Source organism: Psammomys obesus, unplaced genomic scaffold (genome assembly GCF_907164565.1).
Source record: "Psammomys obesus unplaced genomic scaffold, mPsaObe1.curated_primary_1811, whole genome shotgun sequence".
NCBI classification, from domain to species: Eukaryota; Metazoa; Chordata; class Mammalia; order Rodentia; family Muridae; genus Psammomys; species Psammomys obesus.
In genome coordinates, this window is record NW_026592118.1 from 18,507,108 (window position 1) to 18,532,878 (window position 25,771).

The window sequence follows — 25,771 nt, forward strand, 5'->3', positions numbered from 1 at the left end:
GCTCGGCGGCCGCGGGGACTCGCGAGCGCGGATCGCGGAGTGTCGCCGGCGGGGACGGCCGCCCGGGGCGGCGGCAGCGGCGGCGGCGTGCGGGCTCGCGGACCCCGTCTCTCCGGCTCTCCCGAGCCGAGGACGTAGCGGCGGGCGCCTCCCGGGCCAGCCTCTCCCCGCGCTGCCAGCCGGCCCCGGCGCCGAGGGCGCGGCGACGCTCGGCCACCATGGGCTGCACCCTGAGCGCCGAGGACAAGGCGGCCGTGGAGCGCAGCAAGATGATCGACCGCAACCTCCGGGAGGACGGCGAGAAGGCGGCGCGCGAGGTCAAGCTGCTGCTGCTGGGTGAGCGCGGCAGTGGGGACGGGGCCCGGGGCCGGGGGTCCTCGGGGAGCCGGCGCGGGCGGCGGCCGCGGCGGGGACTGGGGCGCGACCCCACGGGCAGCCTGGAGCGTGGCCGGGCGGCGGGACGCGTGGGAACCCCAGCCTTGAAGTTGAGCTCTGCCCTCCCCGGATGAGGGACAATTCGCGACCGGGAAGCCAGGCAGAGCCCTCTCCGCGGACACCCCGCCGAGAGAGGTGTCGTGCCGCGCTGTGCTTTGCCCACGCCGGGAGAGTGCCGCGTTGGGTGGCCTCGGGGCTCTCTTTGTGGGGCCTCCGTGGGGTCCCAGTGATCTCACCTGCCAACTTCGTATGGCGACTGGGCGAGTGGAGGAGAGCGCCGGGGAGATTTTCCCTGCGTAAGGACGAGAGCTGCTCTGGGTGCTGGATTTTGCCTGGGTGGGGGATGGAAACCACCAAAGTTGGCTCACGTTGGCTCCCATAGTAGATGAAGATGCTTCGCGGGTGAACGCAGCCCTGACAGGTGCGAAGGGCTCGTTCTAGAGCGCAGGGTCGCCCACTGCGGTGCTCGCCCCGGTGAGGTAGACAGGTGCACATCAGGGTATTTTTATTCATTCTTAACACTGTTTTGCTGAAAGCCTATGTGCAGGTCTTTCTTCCAGTTTTTTGAACGGAAAGGGGGAAAAAAAAAGAGTAAATTCCGATTTTGATTGAGCAGTATATAAGGAAAATATTTACAGGTTATGGCTTTTTAGATCTGTGAGTCAGGGTTTCCTTTTGTTTGTTTTCCTCCCACACGCTAGGTATTTAGGCAGATGACAGGTTTCTTAGAATCTTCATTTTCACTTCCAGCGATGGCTTGCGTTTTTCTCACAGTTGTGATAAAAGAGAAACATTACTGCACAAAACTGCTTTTTAGTAAGCTCCTGTCTCATTGGTTTAACGACTGCAGAAAGATGGTGGTTCTTTCGTTCTTTCTCCATTACTAGTAGGCTTAGAAGAAGCAAACTTGGCATGATTAAAAGTAATAATGATCTGAGTCATTTTGCAAGCAAACTGTGAAATAACTTTGCATTTTAAAGATCTGGGTGGTGTTTTTTTTTTTTTTTCTTCCCCACCCTTCACAGCCTCCCCCGTAAATCTTTCTCTGTAAATAGGACTGACCTGAGTTTTTGTATTCAAAAGATACTGTGTTTCCACGAGGTCGACGGCTTTTTAGAATATTGACCACAGACCAGACACAACTTGATCCCGAGCCAGGTAGAGGCCAGTTCGGTGATTTACAATAGACGTGAAATAAAGGGTTAGAAAATCCTTTTCCTGTGGTTTCAGTGCACCCGCTGTGAGTGTCCTAGGGGGCTGCAGTATAGTTCTTAGTTGGAGCTGTCATCCGCCACACTTGAAGCAGTTGTAAGATGAGCCCTCCGGTGGTGGCGACTTATCTTTAATTAGACAACTAAGAAAGATTCGGAGAATAGAATTTTGTTTCTGCAGGCTTCAGACGGTTTGGACTTGGTTAGTACTGCGTGTTGTAGAATGGTCAGCAAAGATGCTGCCCTCCACTCATGAGATGCTAATCGCTGCCCCACGTTTCTAATCTCCCAAAATGTTGCCAAACGCCCCCTGGAGGCAGAAATGTTACCTCTGCGGAGAACCACTGTTTTAGATTAATAATTAAATATAGTTGAGTGTGTGATATACAGCCGAAGTTGATCTTTCTAACCGTCGGGGGAGGGTTAATGAGAGATGTATCAGAGTCCTGATTTTCAGAAGAAATTATGCCACACTTACTCCTCCAATCTAGTGCATTAAGAAAGATTCTAAAAGGATAAACAAGCAAATGGCAAATGAGTTCCTTTCAGTGTTGTTTCTAACTCTGAGGTTTTTGCTTTTCCCTACAACTGTAGCTTCTGTCTAGAATTGCAGTCCAATCCTATCTTCTTGTCCACTACTTCTCTTCTGTCTTACTCTTAATCTGCCCTCCCCTTTTGCTGAGAGTTCTGAGAGTCCAGGCCCTTATTTCACAAATGTTAATTCTTGTAATACTTGAAAACATTTTTCCCCAAATCAGATTATAGCTGTGAATTATGACCTTTGGCCAGAGTTTGCATGTTTAAGGCCCTGTGCATGCAGTCCCATGCCATCCATCTAACACAGGACAGCTGGTCAGCTGAGATGCATCTAGATGTGACCAATGTCACGTCGATGTCTAGACGAGTGTTTTTATCTTCTTTTTTTTTTCCTCAGTAAGTTATTTTAAAACACGTAAAGCATAAAGCATTTAAAACAGTCTATCTGGTTGCATTACATTTTTAATGAAAGAATACATTGTTTTAAACTTCTGAAGTGAGAGATTCTTAAATGAGACTTGCAAATAACTAGTAAATATTTGGGTGCCAGGTGTCTAATATTTACTATTCAAGTTGTAGTCACGTCGATGTTCCCACGCCCAGTGCATTAGGCCTAAACAAGTAGAGAGGACCGAGTCTGGTCTAATGACTGGAAGAGGATCAGATTGGGGTTCTGTTCACGTTAAGTCTTTCACTTAAGGCTTAGTTTTCAGCTTTTAGTATTTGACTAAGTTAAGATGCTTACGTCGATGGGGTGGACACTTAGCTTTCTTTCCACTATGTATGGATAATTGTTTCAGAGGAAAATATCCTATATTATCACACTTTGAGATTCTGGAATTCATTATTTTAAGGTCAGTAGGATTTCAGCTAGGATGCTTTTCTATAGACTTTGCTATACTACTGTTATTAAATTGTATTTAGTGATGATTTTTTTCTAGGATAAAAGGGACTAATTTTTTTTAAGTGCACTTTTATGAATTGATTGTTCAGTTGTAATTTCATTACGAAGCTTTGAGTGTTATTTCCCTTTATTACTCCAGACAGTTCCCTCTTCACAGTACCCACTTCCACAAACAAGTGAGCAGCAACCACAGCTGCATCCCTCCGTTTACCATAGTTAGCTATTCCGGGCCCCGGGGATGGGGGAGACAGGTGAGAAGTTTGAAGTCTTCTGTTGATGGATTTTTTTTTTCGGTTGCATCATCCCTCCACTTCCTTTGGACTGGCACTAGGACTTCCCTAGCTGAGAAGTGCTGGCTTCATCTGGCTTTCAGTTTTGCGCTGCTCTACCTCTTTCTTTACGGTTGGGTCCAGAGTCTTAGTTATCAAAACAGCTGTTTCTTCGGACAGATGGACCTGTCATTTCCAACTGAGTTTTGTGCTTCTCAGTCCCTGGTCTACTTGTGTTAGTAGGTATTCTAACAGGAGCCCCTGGCTGTGTGATTGTTTTCAATATGTTGAGTTTTTCTTGAATCTTCCACTTCTCATCCTCCCTCTAGCTCCAAGCTCCCTCTGCTCACACAGAATCATCTCATTGCTGAAGGATTTTCTGTTCCTTCTAGACCTTTCCCTTTTGCCTCTCTTTCCTATCATGCTGTGTGCTCCGTCAGAAACTTTTCTTGACTTCTCCATTGTATGCAGAATGAATGTTTGTTTTAGACTCGGCTCGCCTCTGCCTGTATCTTTTCATGGTTTCCACTCCTCCAACAGGAGCCCTTAGCACAGATCAAATGTGGTTGGTGTCTAGTGTTTAGCCTTTTGCCTTGCCTGAATCCAACTACTATGAACACACCAGGGGGCAAAGTCCTTATGTTTTCACCATGTTCCCCACTTTCTTTACAGCCCTACCGTGAACACGCCGAGGGGCAAAGTCCTTATGTTTTCACTGTGTTCCTCACTTTCTTTACAGTCCCTTTACTTTGTCATGTGCAAATGTGTGCTGAATTATGTAAAATTATTCAGGAATATATACTTCATAAGTTCCCAGTATCTGCAGGAATAAATACCAGCCAAACAGCATCAAAGAAAAAGGACTAGTAAAAATGTGAAATGACTGAAATAAATAAATGATATCTAAAAGCAAGAAGAGTGTTGTGATAATGAGTTTTTCACAGTCAACATATTATTTGATAAAGCTAATAAATGTTAGAGAACGACAGGGGTCTACTCTTCTGGTTATCTTGATGCTCTAAGAGCTTTGCTTTTATTTTTTGGTAGAACTACATCTTCTGCTTAAGTGTTTATGCTTGGGCTCTTTTCATCGAGAACATGAGACCTGTGAGATGGATCAAGGACAGGAGCTGTGCTGGCTTCCTTATAGGATATAGTGAGTGGCTTCGGAAACAGAATAGATATCGTGTAGAATTCGGTAGAAAATTTTGGTAAGACTTGAAAATGTTTATCGTAAGCTTTGAAAAGATGTGCTGAGTACCCAGCCCACAACCTTAATGTTTATTTTGCTATTTGTTCTCATTGCTTTGGAACATTTAAGTTCAACACATTCGTGTGAGGCGAATGGAGAGTCTTGGCCACATTCTTGGGTCATATATTTCTTGGTCACGTGTCTTGGCATGCATTTACTCCGTGCGTGGTTCCCTAGGGTAAGGCACTGGTGAGTCTCAGATACCAGATGGCATTTGAGCCTGTGAACCACGGTTAACAGCGTTATCTTGTAATGTTCAGGCGCCTTTTGCCATAATTCCTTAAGTGATGCTTAGAAATTGCAATGCAGATAGGAGGAAATAATTTTAAAACAAGTGTTTATTGGTTTATATTAAATGGCTTCAAACTGCAGAAGATTTATTATGGGGTTCTGGAGGGCAGAATTCCCAACAGGTTTCCACTGGGTTAATAAGGATGTGGACATGAAGTCTCTTCTGGAGGTTCTAGGGATTGCTTTGTTTCCTGGCTTTCCGCACACGCCCCAGAGCAACGGTTCTCATCCTTCCTAATGCTGTGTTTTCTCTTGCTGTGACCCCCAACCATAAACTTATTTTCGTTGCTATTTGATAACTGTGATTTTGCTGCCGCTATGAATAGTAATGTGCATATTTTTGGGAAAAAGGGGTATCAAATGGGCTGTGATGCTCGGGTTGAGAGTGCTGCTCTCGGGGCAGCTGCCTGTTTTCATACGCCAATGAAAACATGGCATCTACTTCTTCAGAGCCAAAAGTAGCCAGTAAGGTTTTCCTCCCCTGCTTCTCTTTTTCACCTACCGCAACCTTTATGACTGCATCAAGCTCACCTACAAATTCTAGGCTGACACACCCACTGTAAGATTTATAATTATACCTGCAAAGTTTATTTTACCACATAAGGCAACATTCATAGGTTCTAAGCATGGGGCTGTGTAGGCGCTGTTTCTAAACTCTATTTTATTTGGGGTTCCTTAAGCCTCTGCCTCCCTTCCAACCTTCCAACCTTCCAACCTTAGGTCAGAGAAAGAAAGGTTAGCAGGGAGAGGGGATGTACCCCTCTTTAGACTTAGTTCTTGGTGGTTAGGGCGGTCAGGTCAGGTTCTTTTGGGCAATACCAGTCTTACTGTCTGGATATACAGCAGTCCAGGTAACCATCAACCTTCTTCTTTCTCTGTCCATGTCCTCAAAGCCTTCTCTAAGTCCATCCTCTCCTGGAAGCGCTCACCACTTCTCTCTCTGGACTCTCATATTTATACCCTCTCTGAATCCTCAGAATTGGACCCTACAGCTGGCAAAGAGCATGTACGTCTCCAAGCCGACATGGGGCTGTTAACTGTCTGGAAAAGACCACGCCCCTCTCCCAACTGCTCCCTGGAGGCAGTTATCATCTGTGGACAAATTAAAAGCAACTTCTTATCCCACACTTAAGATTGAAACAAAAACCTGTTTACATAACATAACGGAGTTTTTAAAGAAGCTGAAACTTCTACTACAGGGCTTGACTGGGCCTTTCCCTGTACCTACCACAACCAAGTGTGTAGCTGCCAAGCTTTCCAGTCCAGTCTGCATATGAAATGTCGTCACCTCATCATCTCCAGAGTCTCTGCCCTTCACAACACCAGCGGGAAATGCCAGGGCTTATGACTGAATATGGGAGAGACTGCAGCTATCCTCAGTAATTTGAGGACCTACAAAACAAAGAAACGAAGCAAGTTGTCTGTTTCACAGTGTAACGATGGGACAAGAGGAGGTCATCAGTTCTAGACACTCCTCCCACCCCCATTAAAGATGAGATACATAGGGAAGGAATTAAAAAGAGTCCTTCTCCTAGCATGCCCAAATTCCACCAGGTCTCCAGGCCAGGGAGAGGCCTGCTGCGTGTCTGCACCATGGATACCGTGCTGCGCTGTGTCCCTTGGTTGGCTCTCCTTCTTACTGGGTGGTAGCATTTGTTGGCAGCTGGTAGTTGTATCATTCTGTTCCTTGTTCATAGAATTTCAATGGTCTTACAGTATTATTTCATGTTTTCCGCAACATTATCATTTTATTATATTTAGCAAGGAGGAAAAAGCTAACTGAAACAGAACACACCTATAATACTATAGTAATGATATGCTACTATTATTATTATTATATGTATTATACACAGTACATAAGAAGATGAGGTCTTTTCATCTGAATATCCAAGTTTGTGGCTTTTAACCTTACTTTTTCATAGGACTCAACTCAATTAAGCTTTCTAACTCTTTGTAACAAGGACCCCTTTACTTTTGTTCTGAACAAAATATCTTTCCTTCCCATCCTAGCATTCTGCACTACCTTTAAAGTACCTGTGTGTTCCAACAGTGATTGCCTGAGAACTCAGATACTTCTGAGATGACTTTTTAAGAAATCTATCATTCTTCTGTCTTTCTTCTGAGCCCTTGCTAGGAGAGAACTCACTGTAGTGTGTACATCGAGCAACTCAGACTGTAGCATGTCAGGCATGTGTTAAAGCAGCCCCAATCAGCCAGGTATCGCCACTGGTACTTTATGTATAACACTAGGAAATGGGTAGTGGTTGTAATTTTATATTCTGTCGTCTTTCATAATTTATGTACCTGTGGAACCTGAAGACACTGGTTTCTGGCATTCTGTACTGAACTCATGATACTATATTCAAATTGTAATGTGAAAGATTAGCTTCTCTCTCTCTCTCTCTCTCTCTCTCTGCCTTGTCAGTGAGGTTTTTCTTGATCATCAGGTCTAAATTGATCATCTTCCTGATTGCACCATACTGAAATCACTGACTTAAAAAACATCTTGGTTGACTTGATCTGTCAGATTGGCTCTTAGAGAATGAATCCCATGGGACGTTTTTATGTGATGGGGTGGTCTGTGGTAGCCTTCTGTCCATTACTGGTGAAGTCAACCTTAGGTGTGGCTAGTCGGCCTTCTGCAGAAAGAACTGGCACATTCTTGTTGTATCTGGGGTGATTGGAATGAACTGTGACCTAGTATATCCCCATTTACCTTTGTTTCATATCTTGCTTGTTAATGTAACTAACACGTAATGTTATTCTTTACATAGTTGTAAAAAGTAGTTGCGGGATAGATTCTTGTTGCATGATCAGAAAAATACTGTGATTTGGTAAATTAAGTGACAGGCTGGAATATTTTGTTGTTGTTGTTTATTCTCAGTTCTTCGCTTTGGGCAGTATTGTTACGTGGTTGCCTCACATTTGACTTTGTAAGACCTATGCAGTCACCTAAGGAAGCATGTACTGTCATAGCTGTGTGTCACGTAGGATAACATGAAGATCAGCAGGGTATACTGAGGGTTCAGCCACAATGTGCTGTCTTGTGGCTGCTTGTCCTTAAGCAGTAGGAATTATTACCGGCTGTGTTTATTAAGTATGTCCTATGCTTTTGCTATCAGTATTAGCTTTAGCGGGTATGTTTAGAGAAATAATATAGTTCTATTAAAAGACTAAAATTCCCATAGGCACAAGGGGGAGATAGAGAATCAAATTAATAGTGGGGTACACTTCAGTTTGAGGGATTTTAGTACTGCAGAATTCCTCATAAATTGCTGTGGCTAGAAATTTGCTAATTTTTGTTGTGCTTTTCTGAGCATAGTTGAAATTAATTGGCTGGGAGCTCTGGGTAGTTTAGAATCCCACTGGGCCCTTTGCTATTGGTGAATAGTTTTATTTTCTTAGATTTATTGAACCTTGTAGGGGTGCAATCCAGAATGAAGCCAGGTGACTGAGAACTCTCAAGACAATCTTTTTTTCTTGAAACCTTAAGTAGTCCAAGTCCTTTAAACTTCCATTTCCGACAGATGCTGAATAATAAATATATATAGCTCATGGGGCTGGGAACAGAAATGTTAATGTACTGAAGTTCTCAGAAAATACACATGAGTTCCTAATTGAAAGAAACTGTGATGAACACTGGGGTTTCAGCCCTGTCTTACAATTTGAACCATTTACTGTCTCAGACATTAATCGTTTTGTTGACTTTCTTAGCAAAGATATGTGCATGGCAAAGACTCCTAGAGGTAAAAATCAATTTTAATTACTTGTGATCCTACCTCAGGTTTTTGTGGAGCTTGGATTTCTGTTATCAGCCCCCTCACTGGTACTTCACCAGACTAACAGTTTTACACTGTTTAGAGATCTGTAAAGATGAATTTTTTAAAAATGGAAGACTTTCTAATTGATTTAAAAGTATTTAACTCCCTTGTCTTACTCATTGATAAAAGAGATGCTATGTTTTTCTCACATACTTTCATTTTAGACTTTTTTTATTTTTAAATCTAGAAAACCTCTAAGTGCACATTGTGAAACACCATTTAGATGGATTCAGAGAAATGTGCCCTTTCCCTGGGGGAGTTGATTATGTCCTAAACATTTTAAATCATCCTGAAACTTACCAAATTTTTGAGTCCAGAGTTTGTTTTTTCAAATAAAACCCTGGAACTATCCTAAATTTCCTTTTTGGGAGAGGAGAAGCATCTCTTACAAGCGGTAGTAGCTTTTATTTTAAATGATGAGTTATTAAACCTGAGAGTGTTGGTACTTTTTGATAAACTATAGTAAGAGTCCCTTAAGGTTCACCTGGAGTGATAGGAATGCTTCCTGCTTGCATTGAGCTCCCACGGTGGGGTCCTTGGCTTTTATTCTTAGAATTTAATTACCTAATCTACACTATTTATTTTTCTTCTTGGAAACTTGTATTTCATTTGGCAGTCTTAAGCCACATGAATTTCGTGTGTCACAGGGTTTTACACACACACACACACACACACACACACACACACACACACACAGGTAATGTAAGTAAAGCTGCAATGATATCATTATATAATACACCAGGCATTAGAAGAAAACTTATATGTGACTTGATGGTGGTTCTGCTATTAATCCAATTTTTAGCATTTTTTCATTTTGTATGTTATAAACAGTTCACATACATTAGTGACCTGACTTTCCACAGATCTTCGCAGTCACTTGGATCAAAAAGTGTATGCCAGTATGTGTCATGGCGACACTCGGGGTCTGGCTGGTAAATTTGTTGATGACACAGTACTCTGCACCTGACCCGTCATTCATCCTCACCTGCCTCAGCCTCCCACCTCCATCCTCTCTGGCATCCTCACACTTCTGCAAGACTCCTGTGTCCTGGTCCTTAAACATTTTCATCTCATGCTGGCATTACAGTCATGCGAGGCAAAGAACGCCATTCATATTTTCCTTAATAATTTTAAATCTTTCTCATAATATGAGATTACTTCTGATTTTGATTTTGCTTTCTTGTAAATGATGATTTAGTCAATTACGAATAGATGTTGTTTTTCCCTTTTTGGTGGTTTTGCATAGTGAATTGATGGTTTCACCGATGTTAAGCAAGTTGCACCCCTATCTCTTGTTTTCTCCCGCTCAAGGACTTGAATTCACTTTATATCCTCTATAGGCTTTGAACTTGTAACCTTTCTATTTCAACCTCCTCAAATTAGCTGGAATTAAGGACATATACCACCAGATCTTACTAGTTTATGGATTTTTTTTATGTAGAAGTAGCATTAAATTATAGATATTTTTCACACATCTGGAAGCTGTGAGAGACACGCATGTAACTGCACCTATCAGTATTTATTTAAAGAGATGGCATCTTTTATCTTTTCTCTCCTTCTCTTGAGTGAAATACTTTATACCTTGGTTGGCCTTTTCCATAACTCCTATTGCTACTTCTGTATCTTTAGGGTTCATTTCATCTGTTTAGTAATAGTCTAGCCTACTTTTTAGTATGCTGACTTTTAATGGTGCCATTGCCATTTCTGAAAACCGTCTCTAAACCCTTAGGTTTGCTTATTTGCTTCTTTTATTTTCCAGATTTTTAATCACTGTCTACTGCTCATACATCGTTTGAGAAGTTCTGTTCAGAGTGTCTTGATGCCATCTCATAGTAGAGAGTGTCCCTCTGTCGCTCCTGTGCAAGGGTCCACATGAAACAGTGCATTATTTGGGGGAGCATTGTGCCTATTGTGATGGCTTCACTGTCCAATGAGTTTTGTGGAGTGCAGAAGGAGGGCGGGGTTTTCTAAGGTTCGTAACACCAAATATTCAATCAAGACTGAGGACAACATTTCTCATCTTTGTTTAGACACCATCTCTTCTTTCTCTCTCTTTTTTCTTTCTTTTTCGATAGTTGATGGTTCCACCAATCTTTGACATGTTAAGTGTGGAAGTTTCCTGGTACTTTGCTGGGTATCCTTACTGACTTTCCTGGTGATATATCACCAGTGCTAGGGTAATTGTTACCTATTGTCAAACCCCGTTGAATTGTCACTGCATGTGCTAGTCCACTGTTTGTTGTTTCTGTTTCAGCCAGGCTACCTCTTTTTTTTTTTTTTTTTTTTTGTCTTTACAGGCTGTCTATTATTGTGGGTGCTGTGGTCCTCCCCAGTTGCTGTTTTCCCCAGGAATCCTGTTGCTGCAGGGCCGTCATAGGGAATCTATGCCCTGAACTGTCTTGAGTGCCCTGCGTTTCCTGGTTATTCCAGGCCTCAGGAGAGTCACACGTTGTGTTCATTGCTCACAGGTTCTGTGAAGTTGGGAGCTGCAAATTCAGCCCTTCCTAGCCATGTTCTCCACCAGACCACATAGAGCCTTCTCCCTGGCCTGCCAGTTACCTCTAGAACTTTGGCCCAGGGAAGACAGGAAGAGAGAAATCTGACTCTGCCTTGCTTGTCCCCATCTGCCTTCTGCCTTTGCTACTGATTACCTCTCAAGCTTGTAGGCTTTGCCAAGCAGGTTGCCTGGGAAAGTAGGCCACTTGGATATTCTTCCATCTCCATCTGGGTGACACTCATTTCTGCTTCTTTCCCCATTATTCTTCTAAGTACAAAAGAGGAGGGAAAAGCCCACCAACAGATTTCAAAACATTAACAACATTATCTGATTTTTAAATGTGTGTGTGTGTGTGTGTGTGTGTGTGTGTGTGTGTGTGGTATGTGTATATGAATGCAGTAGACATAAAAGGCACCTATCTCTCTGGAGCTGCAGCTACAGGTTGTTGTGGGACATTCATTGTGGGTGCTAGGAATGGATCTCAAGTCAGCTTCATGAGGATCATGTACTCCTAACCACAGTGCCCTCTCTTTAGCCTTGAATACTACTCTACTGCCATTCTCTACTGCCTGCTCTGAAGATAGGTCTTTTATTTATTTTTTTTTAACAATTTTTTTTTCTCTTGCAGTTTTTCCTTTTAGCCATCCCTGCTACATCACAAGTGACAGCCCAAATTTCCTAGAATTTCTTCTCTTAAACTTATAACATGGGTATGTGTAATTGAGCTAGCTCTCACGTTCAGATTGTTACTCAGAAGGTGTAGGATTGGGTCTGAGAGTCTGCATTTTTTTTCTCAAGCACCCAGGGGATCACCATGTTTCGGGCCCACAGGCCAGTCCACAGCATGAGAAGCACAGCCCTGAAGACGATGATCTTCCTGGGATTTTTACATTTAGCCTTCTCATCAGTATTTTTCAGGCGTCGCCTTCTTTGCTCCACATTGATTAAACCTCACATAATCTTATCCATAGGGTTTAACAAGTGCCTTCTATAAGGTGAGTGCTCATTACATTTTTCCATTCATATACGCACCCTGCATGTTTGCCAATATCTCTCCTGCTTAAGGATTGTTGTTATACTATGCATTTCTGATATGAATCTGGAGACTGGTTTGTGTGGGACATTTTGAGGAAAAATAATCTAGTGTTGTCTTCCATGGAAACACATATTTCCTGAGAACTGACCCACAATTATAATTAGTGACAATCAATCTCCTATGTGTGGAAGAACTTTCATGTGAAGTCTCTTTGATGATAAGATTATTCTGGTCTGGCTGGAAGTGCCTCCCCAAAGTTGTTACAACTGTTTTCTTTTGTTGATGCTCATGATGAAATGCCTCTGTTGGACATAAGGAAAGGGCAGTTGATCCTTTGTTGAATGCTGTGTCCCGTCCCCCGACCCCCCAAAATTCTTGCTAAAACTGGATGGTAGTATAATAACTGAACATGGAGCCCAAGGCAGGTCCTAAGGGCTGGATTTCCCCAGGGCCATTTCTCCTTGTGACTTCCAACTTTCAGAACGGGGAGGAATACATACTTTGTTTTTTAAAGTTGTCTAGTCTGTTTATGGCTTCAGAAAAACCGAAGGTAATTGAGACTTTTGGGAAGTGTGAGGATGCTAGAGAGATTAGCCGATAAAGTTTTCAGTAACTAGACTTGAAATGATTGATCATGTCATGTTTTTCATAACCAATTTTTTCCCATTGCAAAGTTGCAGCATGATCTTTATTGCACCTGGAAAAGAATTCGGAGCTTAGACAATTTACCTCCTCATTAATAATTTTAATACTTACAGTCAAACGTAACCCATGTTCATCGGCTTCTTTCATTCCTAAGTATCATTTGCAGATTGGGCTTACTCAGAAAAAAAAAAAAAAAGTTAGCCATAACATCTTGTTCTTCAACATGTGTGATTCATTTAGCAAATGTTTATAGAACGCCAAATCTATGGGTTGCAGGCTCTGTGTATCTTGGGATGGAACAATCTTTGGGAAGCTTACAAGAGGTAGAGAAAACAGCCTTTAAACATTTGCCATCAAATAAAGCAGTCTAGTTATTTTGGCTCGTTTCATTATGATCTTTCCCACAGATGATGTAACCATTTTAATATTAATGACTGAGGTCTCCCCACTTTGCTGTTACAGAGTCTATGGCCTTGATCATACTCTGTGTTTATGTTCCTTTGTTTGTTTGTTTGTTTGTTTGTTTGTTTAAATTCCCAGGTTAATGGTGTTGAACTCTTATAAGGTTTATGCTCATAGAAAGATCAGAAGAGCTTCCAAGGTGCTGTAATGTTTCAGCTTTTACGTAAGGTGCCAGGTACACAGATGTTTATCATGTTATCTTGGTAAAAGTATTTCACATATAAACCCAGATTTTGATATCGTACTCCAATTCCTGTCAACTTGGGTGTCTTCTCGTCCTGTGCTTCCACATCCTGTTCCCTGAGCTTTGTTCTTCCTCTTAAGAGAGTAACCATGAATAGTCCTTGGTTGGAGTATGAGTCTCTGGGAAGTTCCCTGTGTTCAAATTTTCTTGTTCTGTTGCTCTCCTTGTGGAGTTCCTGTCCTCTCCAACTCTTACTATTTCCCACTTCTTACATAAAATTCCATTCACTCTGCCCGACAGTTGGCCATCAGGCTCAGCATCTGCTTTGACAGTCTGCACGGCAGAGGCTTTCAGAGGCCCTCTGTGGCAGGTTTCTAGGTTGTTTCCTGTTTTCTTCTTCTGGCTCACCTAGAACCCTGACAATGCAGCCACTTCTGATGAGAACTGATAGACTAAGATCAGAAAGGAGAGGAGAACCTCCCCTATCAGTGGACTTGGGGAGGGGCATGCATGCAGAAAAGGGGGGGGGAGGGTGGGACCAGGAGGGGAGGAGGGGGGGGCTTATGAGGGGATACAAAATGAATAAAGTGTAATTAATAAAAGTTAAATAAAAAATTAAAAAAATATCAGTTATCTTAAAGGAGTTCTAAGCAGAGTAAATACAAACTTAAGGATATTATCAGTGTTACTTCTTTTTTATTTTTGCAATAGTGAATCTGATTTTGTTTTTGGAATTACATAGAAACCATATAAATTTTCTGAACAGTTTTAAAAGAAACACATTTGAAAAGAAAAATTCTGTATTTGGAGTATGTATGCATAATAACCAATGTAAAGCCTGAATAGTAAAGACAAAAAAAAAAAAAAAGAGGAGTAACCACCCTTCTTTTCCATTTTTTTCCACCAGAGCCAGTCTGCTGCGATAGTCACCTACCTAGTCTTCTGCAAACTTTAGCTTATACGCCTCTTGATTGAAAGCTTTGATCTTATCAGTGGCTGCTCAGAAGTCCCTGGTAGTTCCCACTATTTACAGAGCACCACCCTAATTACTAGCATGGTATTAAAATTTTGTGTGGTTTGGTTTCTACTTTGCCTCTGCATATTTCCCATGACTCTGCTTTGCTGTCCTCCATGTTTTGAATATGACATCACTTTATATGAGATAGTATTGATCTTGTTCCTCTTCCTAGGATGCCTTCCCTTTTACTTGTTTCCAGTCCTGCTTATGTAAATTCATAAACAAAATTTGAGACATTGATATTTTTTTTCTATATCAAGTGTCTGGGTCCTCAGTGAAATAATTTTTATTGATCCCTAACAATGATTTAAATATATTTCAACATCATTTGAATATATATATATATATATATATAATTACACAAACACATAATTAAGCTGAAGATTTACGTAACTGCAAAGTCAAACAATTGCATACAAACTAAAAAGTGGAACAGTTTTGCTAGCACCACATACTTTGTGCTAGCTGTGAGGTCACACAGGCTCAAGCTTCTTTGCATGCTCATGCCTACTCCTAAATGTCTGGAAGGTTCTGCACTCTCTTCCTCTTTCTCAAATTGCAAAACCCTCATCCTAGGGTGGTTCCACCTGCTTTAGCAGAACATTTTCTTTTCCCTTGTGGCATCATCTATGCCAGGAACCAAAGGCTTACTGTACTTCTAAGTGTCTGCTTTTTTTTTTCCCCTCCTTTTGGTATGAAAAACCAAAACAAAAGCCACAACAAAACAATCTATCTGCCCCCAACTTTAAACTGCTGAAATGCAGATTATCTGGTGATACCACTAAGCTAGTTACTATCTTTTGTGGGCTGTGATATGGATTAAATGGATCCAAACCTGTGTCTAGCATGGATTCTGCCTTCAAGAACTTTATTGGCAAAAGAGAAAAATGAGACATCACTTATGGAAAGGAAGGCTGAGTGCTGGGGAGTAGATTCAGACTTGTACAGGAAGGCCCCTTCAGTTTGGGAACTGTTAACCAATCAGTGTTTCAGCTTCTAAAGGTGATTGACAAGTACATGATGTCTACGCACTAAAGAGACTCAGGAATAAAGAGCATATGCTACTCCTTCAGAGAACTCCAGTCTGGTTCTTGGCACCTAGGCTGGACAACACAACCTCTTAAACTCCGGCAGCAGGGGATCTTATGCCCTCTGGTGGCCACTATGGACGTGTGCATACACACACACACACACACACACACACACACACACACACACACACACGAACACACATATACACAGGTAAGTAAAAAGTAAAGCAAATCTTACTTTCCTTTTTTTTTTTTAAAGAGCATGTTGTATGTGTTTCCTTTTCATTGATTTATTATTTTCCATTAAATTGTGTATATATACTTTTCCTATTCTTTCTCATGATCTGTTTTTCCTTCAGTTTTCTAGAGCTAATGTAAATAGTATTAGTGTCATGTTATGAAGAAGGGAATTAAGACTGGCAGCTAATTTATTTATTCATGCTCTAAGGCCAGTGAATTGCCAGGCTGGGTCTTGTCTTTTCTTCAGGTATGACTTCTGGTTTTCAACCTCTTGATGTAGTTTTTCTAATGTAGTACTTTCCTACATTGGCACATCTAGGAGATTTCAATGTCATTTCATCTATGTCATTTCAAAAATGTGTGGACAACTATGAATGTACAAGTGTCTTACTTATGAGGACCGGGCTTGGCAGAGTAGATGCTAATCACATATTTGCTGAATAAGTTAATAAGAATGATGGCTGAAGAAATAAATAAGTGACCTGACATGAATAATAACACATGCCTAATCAAGTGTTTTAGCTGGATTTTTTTAAAGGTGAGAATGAATCTCATATATACATTAAAATAGTATGGCTTGCTTTTTAAGGACTAGAATATGGAAAATTAATTCCAGAATAAAACTAGAGTTAATAAAAGTTCACTCTCACTCTTACATCTTCAGTATTTAGGACTGAAATATTTCAAATTAAAAGTGAAATTTATTTAAAAGCAAAACCTGAGGCAATTTCATGTCCTGAATTTTTGAAGGGAGACTTAATTATATTTAATGTACTGTATTTACTGAAGATAGATTGTAGACTGTTCCATTTAATTTTTTTTTTTAACATCAATGACTTTCCCATTAGTCAAGGAAGCTAGAATACTGAACTTGTGAGAATTTGGCACATAGTAGGAGTCTTTGTGTCCTAGCATGCTGGTTTTGACTAGTTTATGATGGAGATTGGAAGAGGGAAAATCATATGAATTCTGTGACTTTAACTTCTGAAGAGATCAAAAGATACATTGTGACTTTGTGTACTTTCCTTGTTCTGCCCATAAAAGTTTCACATTCTAGGTCTAAGATTTTCCTTGTAAACTATACATCTTAAAATTAGGAAACTGAAATTAACACATTACTTTTCTAATAATGCTTTGAATATGCTTGAAAACTGACTTGCTTTTGACTCCTACATTAAAATTAAAGCCATTTCTAAGTTTGAATTAACCAGGAATGTACTGTAACAGTTTGTTTGTTATACTGTAGGAGAAAACAGTGGGGTTATTGTGAAGCAAGTGGCTTGAGCAAGATGTTCCTTCCATCTCAAACACTCATGTGATGGAAACATAGCAAGAAAAAATTCTGCTGACTTTATTTTGAGGGGGTCATATTTGTCCATGATTTCAGCATTCCAACTACAGTCTTAGATATCTGTCTGCAAAATCCATTTGTTCCGTTGTCAAGGAGAGGGAAATTAAAAAGCCCAAACGGAAGATACTATTTGCTTGCTTGTATGGAGATTATTAGGCTTTCTTAATCTTAGTATTATCTTCTGTAACTTCTGTTTTCTTTTTTATTATGCACATATATAGTTTAAACATCCAGTTTCTATAAATTACCATGGAAACCAGCTTTAGGTAGCTACTAAGTTAATTTTCTCAGGAAATAAATAGAAGTGATACTTTATTTTAGTTTTTGTTTTTATGACTCTGCTGTCCTGTGGCTGAGTTGTATAGACTGTAAGCATTTTTAAGCCTCTGTGTGAATTTGGTGAATTTTATGTGACTAAGTTGTGGGGACTAGAATTGACCTTGATACCTAGGGACTAGTTGCACTTCTCTAGGCTAGTGAAAGGGACAGTTCTAGATATTCTACATGAATATGAATTCCCAGACTGAAGCTACTAGGAATTCTCGTGTTCTAGTTTTTAGTTTGTGTTACACACACACATACACACACACACACACACACACACACACACACACACATACTTTTTTGAGCTCAAGGAAACTTTTATTAGACTTTGAAAGAAAGACCCAGGACACACAAGGCATGCATCTTGGCAGCTGTCTCTAGGAGGAACATAAAGAGAAGAAGAAGACAAAGCCATGCCCTTTAAGTTAAGCTAGCATGGAGATCAGCCATATAGTAAACAAACAGCCTTATGCTGGGGAGAGAATTTACTAGAATTTACTAGACTGCCTTTATATAGGCTCATGCTGATAGATAATTTAATTATTACACTGTTCTTGAAGTTTTGTTTTTCTTTACCTATGTTAAAGAAAATCATGAATAGATTCTATGTTTGAGATGAAAACTATACAATATTACTTGAAAATGGTGTTTTCTCCAAGGAGCAAGAACTTAGATGGTTTCAATGATTTTAACTGGAGTTCTGAGATCAGCAATTCTGGGCTGTGTTCCAGAATTATGAAAGGAATATAATTGTGAAAGGATTGGATTTATAGTTTAGTAGGTTACAGATGGAGTATTTTTGAAAGTAGGTTATTTTTCTATAGAATATATTTTTACCTTAGCGACATATACTGCAGGACATATAGCCATAACATATTACAGAAAAACATGGATTGATAAATTGAACATTTTGCTCTGATTTGTTTTTGGTTTTGCTCTCCTGTGTGATAAACAGGACGTTTATTGAAGAAAGGGCGAGGAGAGGAGTTATGAGTGAGCTATGAGAGTGACAGAGAGAGAGAGAGAGAGAAGCTGTTTTTGTTTTTTGAGACAGGGTTTCTCTCTGTAACAGAGCCCTGGCTGTCCTGGTCTCCCTTTGTAGACCAGGCTGGCCTCAAACTCACAGAGATCTGCCTGCCTTTGCTTTCCCAGTGCTGGTATTAAAGGCATGAGACACCACTCCTGGCAGGATGTTGTTTAGGTTTTAACCTGCTTTGAGCTCATCTTAAAATGGCCTGTCCATGATGCACTTACAAGGTGTAGCAAAAGTGCAGAGATTTTTCCAAATTACTGTCTTCAAATCTAGGACTGCGTAATTTTTGAACTGTTGACCTTTGCTTGCTAAAAGGAAGTGCTTGGTCCTCTTCAAATTCCCTGTATATGAAGGACAAAATATCTGAATTAATATTAGCCCATAATTTAGGGTTAAAATGCTTGTAATCACAATCCTCTTATAAATAAGTAAATATTCTTTATCATGCCAGTTTCAAGATATGTCTAATTCTATATTTTGGTCAGACAACACAATTATGTGTAAAATTATTATCTTTATCATTATTATTATTTTGCTGTGTGAAAGGCCTATCTAGAATAGTTGACCATTTTTAGAGGTTTCTGAATGTGGTTACTGAAGGTTGGTTTTTTTTGCTCTGGAATCTGACGATTTCATCACAATTAAAGAAAAATTCATATGTACTTACTTCTTTAAATATATCTCGTGTAGTCTGGTTTTCAAGACTGCATGCGTAGTTATTAAGGTGTCAAAGTTAGCGAGTAGGCTGGTGTCTTTATTATTAAAGATCAGTGATTATAATTGAGGTTTTGAAATTTTAAGTAGCAGTGGTATTCCAGGAGGAATGATAGCAGAGTTATGCAGTTAGATGTTAAGGAGGAAAAAAAAAAAAAAAAACAGTGTCACTGAGCAGTCTATTAGGAAGCTAATGTACCCATCAGTAGGCAAGGCTGCCTTTCAGCCCTGTGACGTTAAGAAGGAAGAGAAGGTGCAGGTCTTGCTTGTCTCAGGATGCTAAAATCATGTGCAGCACCATCCCAAACTCTGCTTAAAACTTCACTGGGTTCACTAGGCATGTGCTATGAGCTTGCTCTAAAGAAATGAAGAACACCAGGGAGAGACTATTCTTACACCGTGGACCTCACAGTGAGAGGGGAGGTGTTGTCTGTTGGGTGAAACAGCCTCAGTGTGTGTAGCAATCTTCTGGTGAATGGGGGAGACGGCATGTCTGAAGACCAAAGTGGAATCACTGTTTTCTAATGATCCCTCTGTAAAAGGCATAGATTTCTTATTCTACCACTGAGCAGGAGACAGCGGTTTCTCTATGCCCAGATGACCTGTCCGTGCGTGGCATTCTGGGTTATGAGTACCCATACCCATCACTGGAATGGTATGAGCTTCACAGTTACACATAAAGCTCCTGTAAGCATCTATGTGCAGGTGTTCTGTGTAGGCCTATTTTCAACTCCTTGCCAACAGAAAGGGAAAACTTGTTGGATTCTACAGGAATGATAGAGAAAATGCAGAACTCTTCAAAAGTAGCTGCTTATTCTTCCATTTGCCCCAGTAATGAATAGGGTCCCTCCCTTTCGTGTTGTCAGGTTTGTGAATGGGGCGCTCATTTGTGCATTCCTGATGCTTTTAAACGAAAAGCAGCTTTCTGCTTGCTAATTTGCTATCTATGTCTCCTGTAACAATCATTGGCCTAATTTTTAGTGGGTTTAATACTTCTTTGCACATTTTATGTTTTAGTTTTTAAAAATTATTTGAATTGCTATAAATATAAATTATAAAATTTAAATTTTATATTTTGCATGATAGCCCTTTATTCATATATGCTGGAAACAATTTCTTCTAGCCTTCTCTTTTCATTCTCTTGACAGTGTCTTCACAGAGCAGAAGTGTATATTGTGATAAGGTACAACTTAATACGTCTTACTTTGGTACTGAGTCTACTAAGTCAACAACAACTCAGGGCATGTAGATTTTCTTCCATGTTTTTTTCTAGGAGGTTTATTGATCTCTCTTTTGCATTTAGATCTAGGATACATTTGAAGTTATTTATTGTGAGTGAAGAATAAACAGTTGTCTAGATTCATTGTTTGTTTTTTGATTTATTTTTTTGCATGTGAGTGTCTAGTTCCAGTACCGTTTACATTTGTCCAGAGTCAACTGACGAAGTATGTGGCTGTACCACTGGCCTCTGTATTTTGGTTCGCTGATTGTGCTTCTCTATTCTTTGACCAGAAACAAATGGTTTTGATAAGGAGAACTGTGCAGGGAATCTTGAAGACAGGTGATGTAACTACTTTGTTTTCCAGCTTTGTTTTCTTTCCATAGCACAAGGGCTACTCTGGATCTTTTGTTTCTCTATGTAAACTTTAGAATCCATTTGTCGATAGTGGAAAAGCAATTCCCTGGCTTAATACCTAACTCTTGATGAGGCATTTACGGATTTAATTGGCATGCTAATATTTAACAGTATTTTTGACTATTTATTAAAATATTTTCCAAATGGTGACCTTTAATTAAAAAGTTATAATACAACAGGCAAAGCACAATTTCCTCAGTTTGAAATCTATCATCTTAGGAAATCTTTTGCCTTAGGAAATCTATCACCTCTGAATTTCTCCTAGTCTTCCCTGGGATTTGCCAAGAAGGATCTCTCCATCATCCTTGAGCTCTTGGTTCCATGTGGTTTCCATGTGGTTTCCCTCTCACACTGTGACCCAATTAAAGTTTCTTCCGGAGCTTCTGAGTTGATTTCTGTATCGCTTCTGCATCACTGCCCGTACCCACTGGTGACAAGACGTGGAGCTGCTATGTCTGTCCGTGTTCTCAGAGTCCCTTGCCGTGTTCTCAGTAAGACCCTGAGAGTTTCGTCCTACCACACATAGGAAATATGTGGCTACTAGCAAAAGTCCTAGTGTCTCACCCTTGCACACTACCTCCTTCGACTTTTGTGAGTCAGTTACTTTGTGTCTCCTTGGTTGTGTATTAGGGTGCCTTTGGGCTCTATTTAAGTACAAGTTCAAAGGGTCTGGGCTGAGTGACACCATGCACAGTCCTTGGCTCCAGGTTTACTTTTTGCTGTGTGGATTGACACTCCTGTGTCCCTTGGGTAACTGAAGACATTTAGAAATTGAGAGGGAAGCAAAACTGTTCACACATGTGAGCATGGGAGAGTCATCAGGGTAGATTAAAAACCAGTATTTCATAGAGCTGATCTGAGTTCTCTGGATCATGCATTAGTAATTAGGAAATCAGATGACATTGTAAGAACTTCTCTATGTTCAAAACATGCCATTCTATAAGAAAATATCTACTTTGTTCAGCTTTGTATTTCAGTCTGCTGGTTTGCATATAGCTAAGATAGTGTCAGATCCATCCTGGAGTTAAGTATCTAGGGGAAATTCACATTGAGGTTAGAGTTTGAAAATAGATCAGTTTCCACCCATTTTACTCCTCGCTTGTAAAGATTTTAAAGATTAATAACTGTGATATTCATTTCAAATCAAAGCCAGAGTTTTTTTTATTTATTTTATTTTTATTGAAAATAGTTACAATACTTCCCAGCCACAGTTTCCCCACACTTAACTGCTCCTAGTTTCTCCTGCAACTCTCCTTTACCCCATATCTGTTCTTCTTCCATTTCCTCTTAAGAAAAGAGCAGGCCTCCAAGAGATGACAAGGAAAAAAAAAGATATAATAAGACCAGGCCAAAGCCTTCATATTGAAGCTGGACAAGGCCATACACTGTGAGGAAATGAGTCCTAAGGACAGGCAAGAGTCCGAGACACACCCGCTCCCACTGTTAGGAGTACACAAGATCAAGAAGCTAACAGTCATAACCTGTACACAGAGAACCCGGTGCCAACCTATGCAGGCCCTGTGTTTGCCACTCCAGTCTCTTGTGAGCCGTTGTGAGCCCCGCTTGGTTGAATTGGTGGGACATGTTCTCCTAGTGTACTCCATCTCCTCTGACTCCTACACCTTTCCTCTCCCTCCTCTGTCGTGTTCCCTGATCTCCAAGGGGAGGGACCCAATGGAGACCTTCAGCTTAGACTCTCTCTCCAGGTAATGTTTGGCTGTGAGTCTCTCTGTACTGCTCCCATCTGCTGCTGGAGGAAGCTGCTCAGATTACAACTGGACAAGGCATCTATCTATGAGTATAACAGTATCATTAGGAATCATTTCATGATTTTTTTTTTTTTTTTTTTTGCAGCTATTTGCTTGTTTGTTTGCTAGTTCTACCCAAAGTCTCTGGGATATGCAGTCTCTGGTTCCTGGATATCCAGGCACAATCATGCAACGGAGTGGGCCTCAAGTTAAGTCAGACATTGTGCATGAGTTCTGTACAACCATTGCCCCCGCAAATCTTGCAGGCAGCACAAATTGTAGGTGGAGGGTTTTCTGGCTGGGTTGGTGTTCCTGTTGCTTTTTTAGTAGCCTGCAGAGTACCTTCCCACATCAGAGACTAGAATGTGGCGGTGAAGGCTCCATGCAGGCACCAGCTAGACCTCTCAGTATGCAGTAAGCTGTGTGGATGCTGTCCTCATCCATGGAGCTCCTGCTGTCAGTTTGCAGAGAGAGAAACTGACCTACCATGTCCCGAATTGTTTAAGCATCTCCACAGGATCCCCTCAGTTAACATATCAACCAAACACCACCCAGTCTTGCCACTGGGAGCTTTGCCAGTCCACAAAAGATGGCCAGCTCAAACTCTGCATCCTCTATTTCTAGGGGTGTTCTCTATGGTAACCCTCATGTTCCAGGAAGTTTCCACTCCACCCAATTTCCAGACCCCCACCCCCGCAAATGCCACTGATTCCAGCTGTCTCTCTCTGCACTCTCTCCCTCTCTCCCCTGCCCCCACCCATCCCAGTCCACATAGCTTCTTTGAGTCTGTAGATTGTAGCATAGTTATCCTTTATTTTACAGCTTTCATCCACTTATAAATGAGTACGTACCGTGTTTGTCTTTATGAGTCATTTTTTCTAGCTCCATCCATTTGCCTGCAAATTTTATGATGTCATTTTTTTTTTAACAGCTAATAATCCATTGTGCAAGTGTACCATATTTTCTTTCTCCATTCTTCTGTTTCTGTTTTCTGGCTATTATGTATAAAGCTGCTATGAATATAGTTGAGCAAGTCTCCTTGTGGTATAATCGGTCATCCTTTGAGTATTTTCCCAGGAGTGGTATAGCTGAGTCTTGAGATAGATCAATTCTCAATTTCCTGAGAAATCACCATATCGATTTTCAAAGTAGCTGTACAAGTTTGCACTCCCACCAGCAATGGAGGAGTGTTCCCCTTGCTCTACATCCTTTCTGGCATAAGCTGTCACTTATGTTTTTGATCTTAGCTATTCTGACAGGTGTAAGATGGAATCTCAAAGTAGTTTTGATTTGCATTTCCCTGATGGCTAGGATGTTGAACATTTCTTTAAGTTTTTTTTTTCCAGCCATTTGCAATTTCTCTGTTGAGAATTCTCTGTTTAGCTGTGCACCCCATTTTAAAGCAGGCTTATTTGGGGTTTTGATATCTATTTTATTGAGGTCTTTATATATTTTGGATATTAGACCTCTGTCAGATATGGAGTTGGTTAAAATCTTTTCTCATTCTGTAGGCTTCCTCTTTGGCTATTTGACAGCATCTTTTGTTCCATGAAGTTTCATTTTTATGAGGTCCCATTATTAATTGTTGATTTTAGTGCCTATGTTATAGGTGTTTTATTCAAAAAGTTGTCTTCTGTACCAATGCATTCAAGGCTATTGAGCCCTTTCTTTTCTCTCAGGTTCATTGTGTCTGGTTTTATATTAACATCTAAGATCCACTTGGACTTGAGTTTTGTGCAGTGTGATTGCAATGGGTCTATTTGCATTCTTCTATATACAGAGACATAGTTAGACCAGCACATTTTGTTGAGGATGCTTCCCCCTCCCCCCAATGTGTGTTTCTGTCTGTTTATCAAAACTCAGGTGTCCTTAGGTATTTGAATTGATGTTTAGGTCCTCAATTTAATTCTATTGATCTATGGGTCTGTTTAATGCCAATACTAGGGAGTTTTTATTACTATAGCTCTGTAGTACAACTTAAAGTCAGGGACGGTGATACCTTCAGCAGTTCTTTTATGTTCAGGATTGTTTTTCCACATAAATTTGCGAAAATAGTTTTTATAATACATTTATAAAGATATTATTGGGTTAAATAGTTAAAAGTTTTTTTTTTTTTTTAAAGAATAGTATGTTGAACTGTAATGGATAATATTATATCCCTTATAGCAATTAGAAAGTCTGTTAATGAGGCTATTTTATTAAAACAGTATGATATCTCCTATGGAAATCAGGAATTATGTTTTATACTCTTGCTATTTAGTCATAGTGGCAGATAGGCTTCTTAGCTAGACCCAACAAATGTTGAGTTAAAGAAAGCTTAAGCTTTAAAAATGTGCTCTTCCTTTGAATATTTAATTGGAGGTTTGTTTCTGGTAAAGGAGTACCACAATCCAAAGTGTCTGGAGTCATAGATTGATTGGTGTCTTGCTTGATGTAAAAGAGTTCATTCCCTCTCTACAAAAGTTTTCTTTGTTCAATGTTTATTTGGAAGAAATAATTTGCAAAGCTGGATTTGTTGTAGGGAATGCAGCCAAGTGCTTTACAGCATCAAGGAGGACTCGGAAGAGTGCTTGATAGCCTGCCACGAGGCTATTGTAGTCTGCCCTGCAACCTGTATTTATCTCTCTGTGCCAATCAATATCGGTGTTATTTCTTTTCTTTAAGAGTTCAAATACTAGAAGGACAAGATGACCTCTATCAATATTTCTTTATCAAGATTTACCTTGTTTAAATAATTCTAGCCCTGTAGTCTTCCTTATCACATTATCTCCTGTATCTGAGTATTGTAGTAGCACAGCTGTGAGCAAACTCATACATGTTTGCAAAGTCCAGCTATTGTCTAAGCATCGGTGAGCACTAACATTTTGTTTGCCCTGTACATATCCCCATAAGCACTGTTTATAGAGGGATCGCCATCATTGTCTATTCACTGTTGACTACTAACTGAATTAACTTAGTATCTACTTAGCTCAAACAAGAAATGCAAATGTGAGTAGTTGAACACTTTTAGTCTATGTTTTCTATTTTATATTAATTTCCAAGTATGTGGAGATGGTTTGTTTTATTCACTATTACTGAATTTCTGAGAATAGGAGATTAGTTTTCCTCTTTCTTTTCTTTCCTTCTTTCTTT

General features: G+C 40.4%; 1 protein-coding gene across 1 annotated transcript in view; it reads left to right on the plus strand.

Moving 5' to 3' along the window:
• The first annotated feature begins 25 nt into the window (after positions 1–25).
• The window catches only part of Gnai1 (G protein subunit alpha i1), a 78,366-nt gene continuing 52,620 nt past the window's right edge, over positions 26–25,771 (plus strand). Inside the window, exon 1 of the mRNA XM_055612874.1 lies at positions 26–336. Coding sequence (XP_055468849.1) covers positions 219–336 — 118 coding nt within the window. The 5' untranslated portion in view covers positions 26–218. The remainder of the gene's footprint in view (positions 337–25,771) is intronic.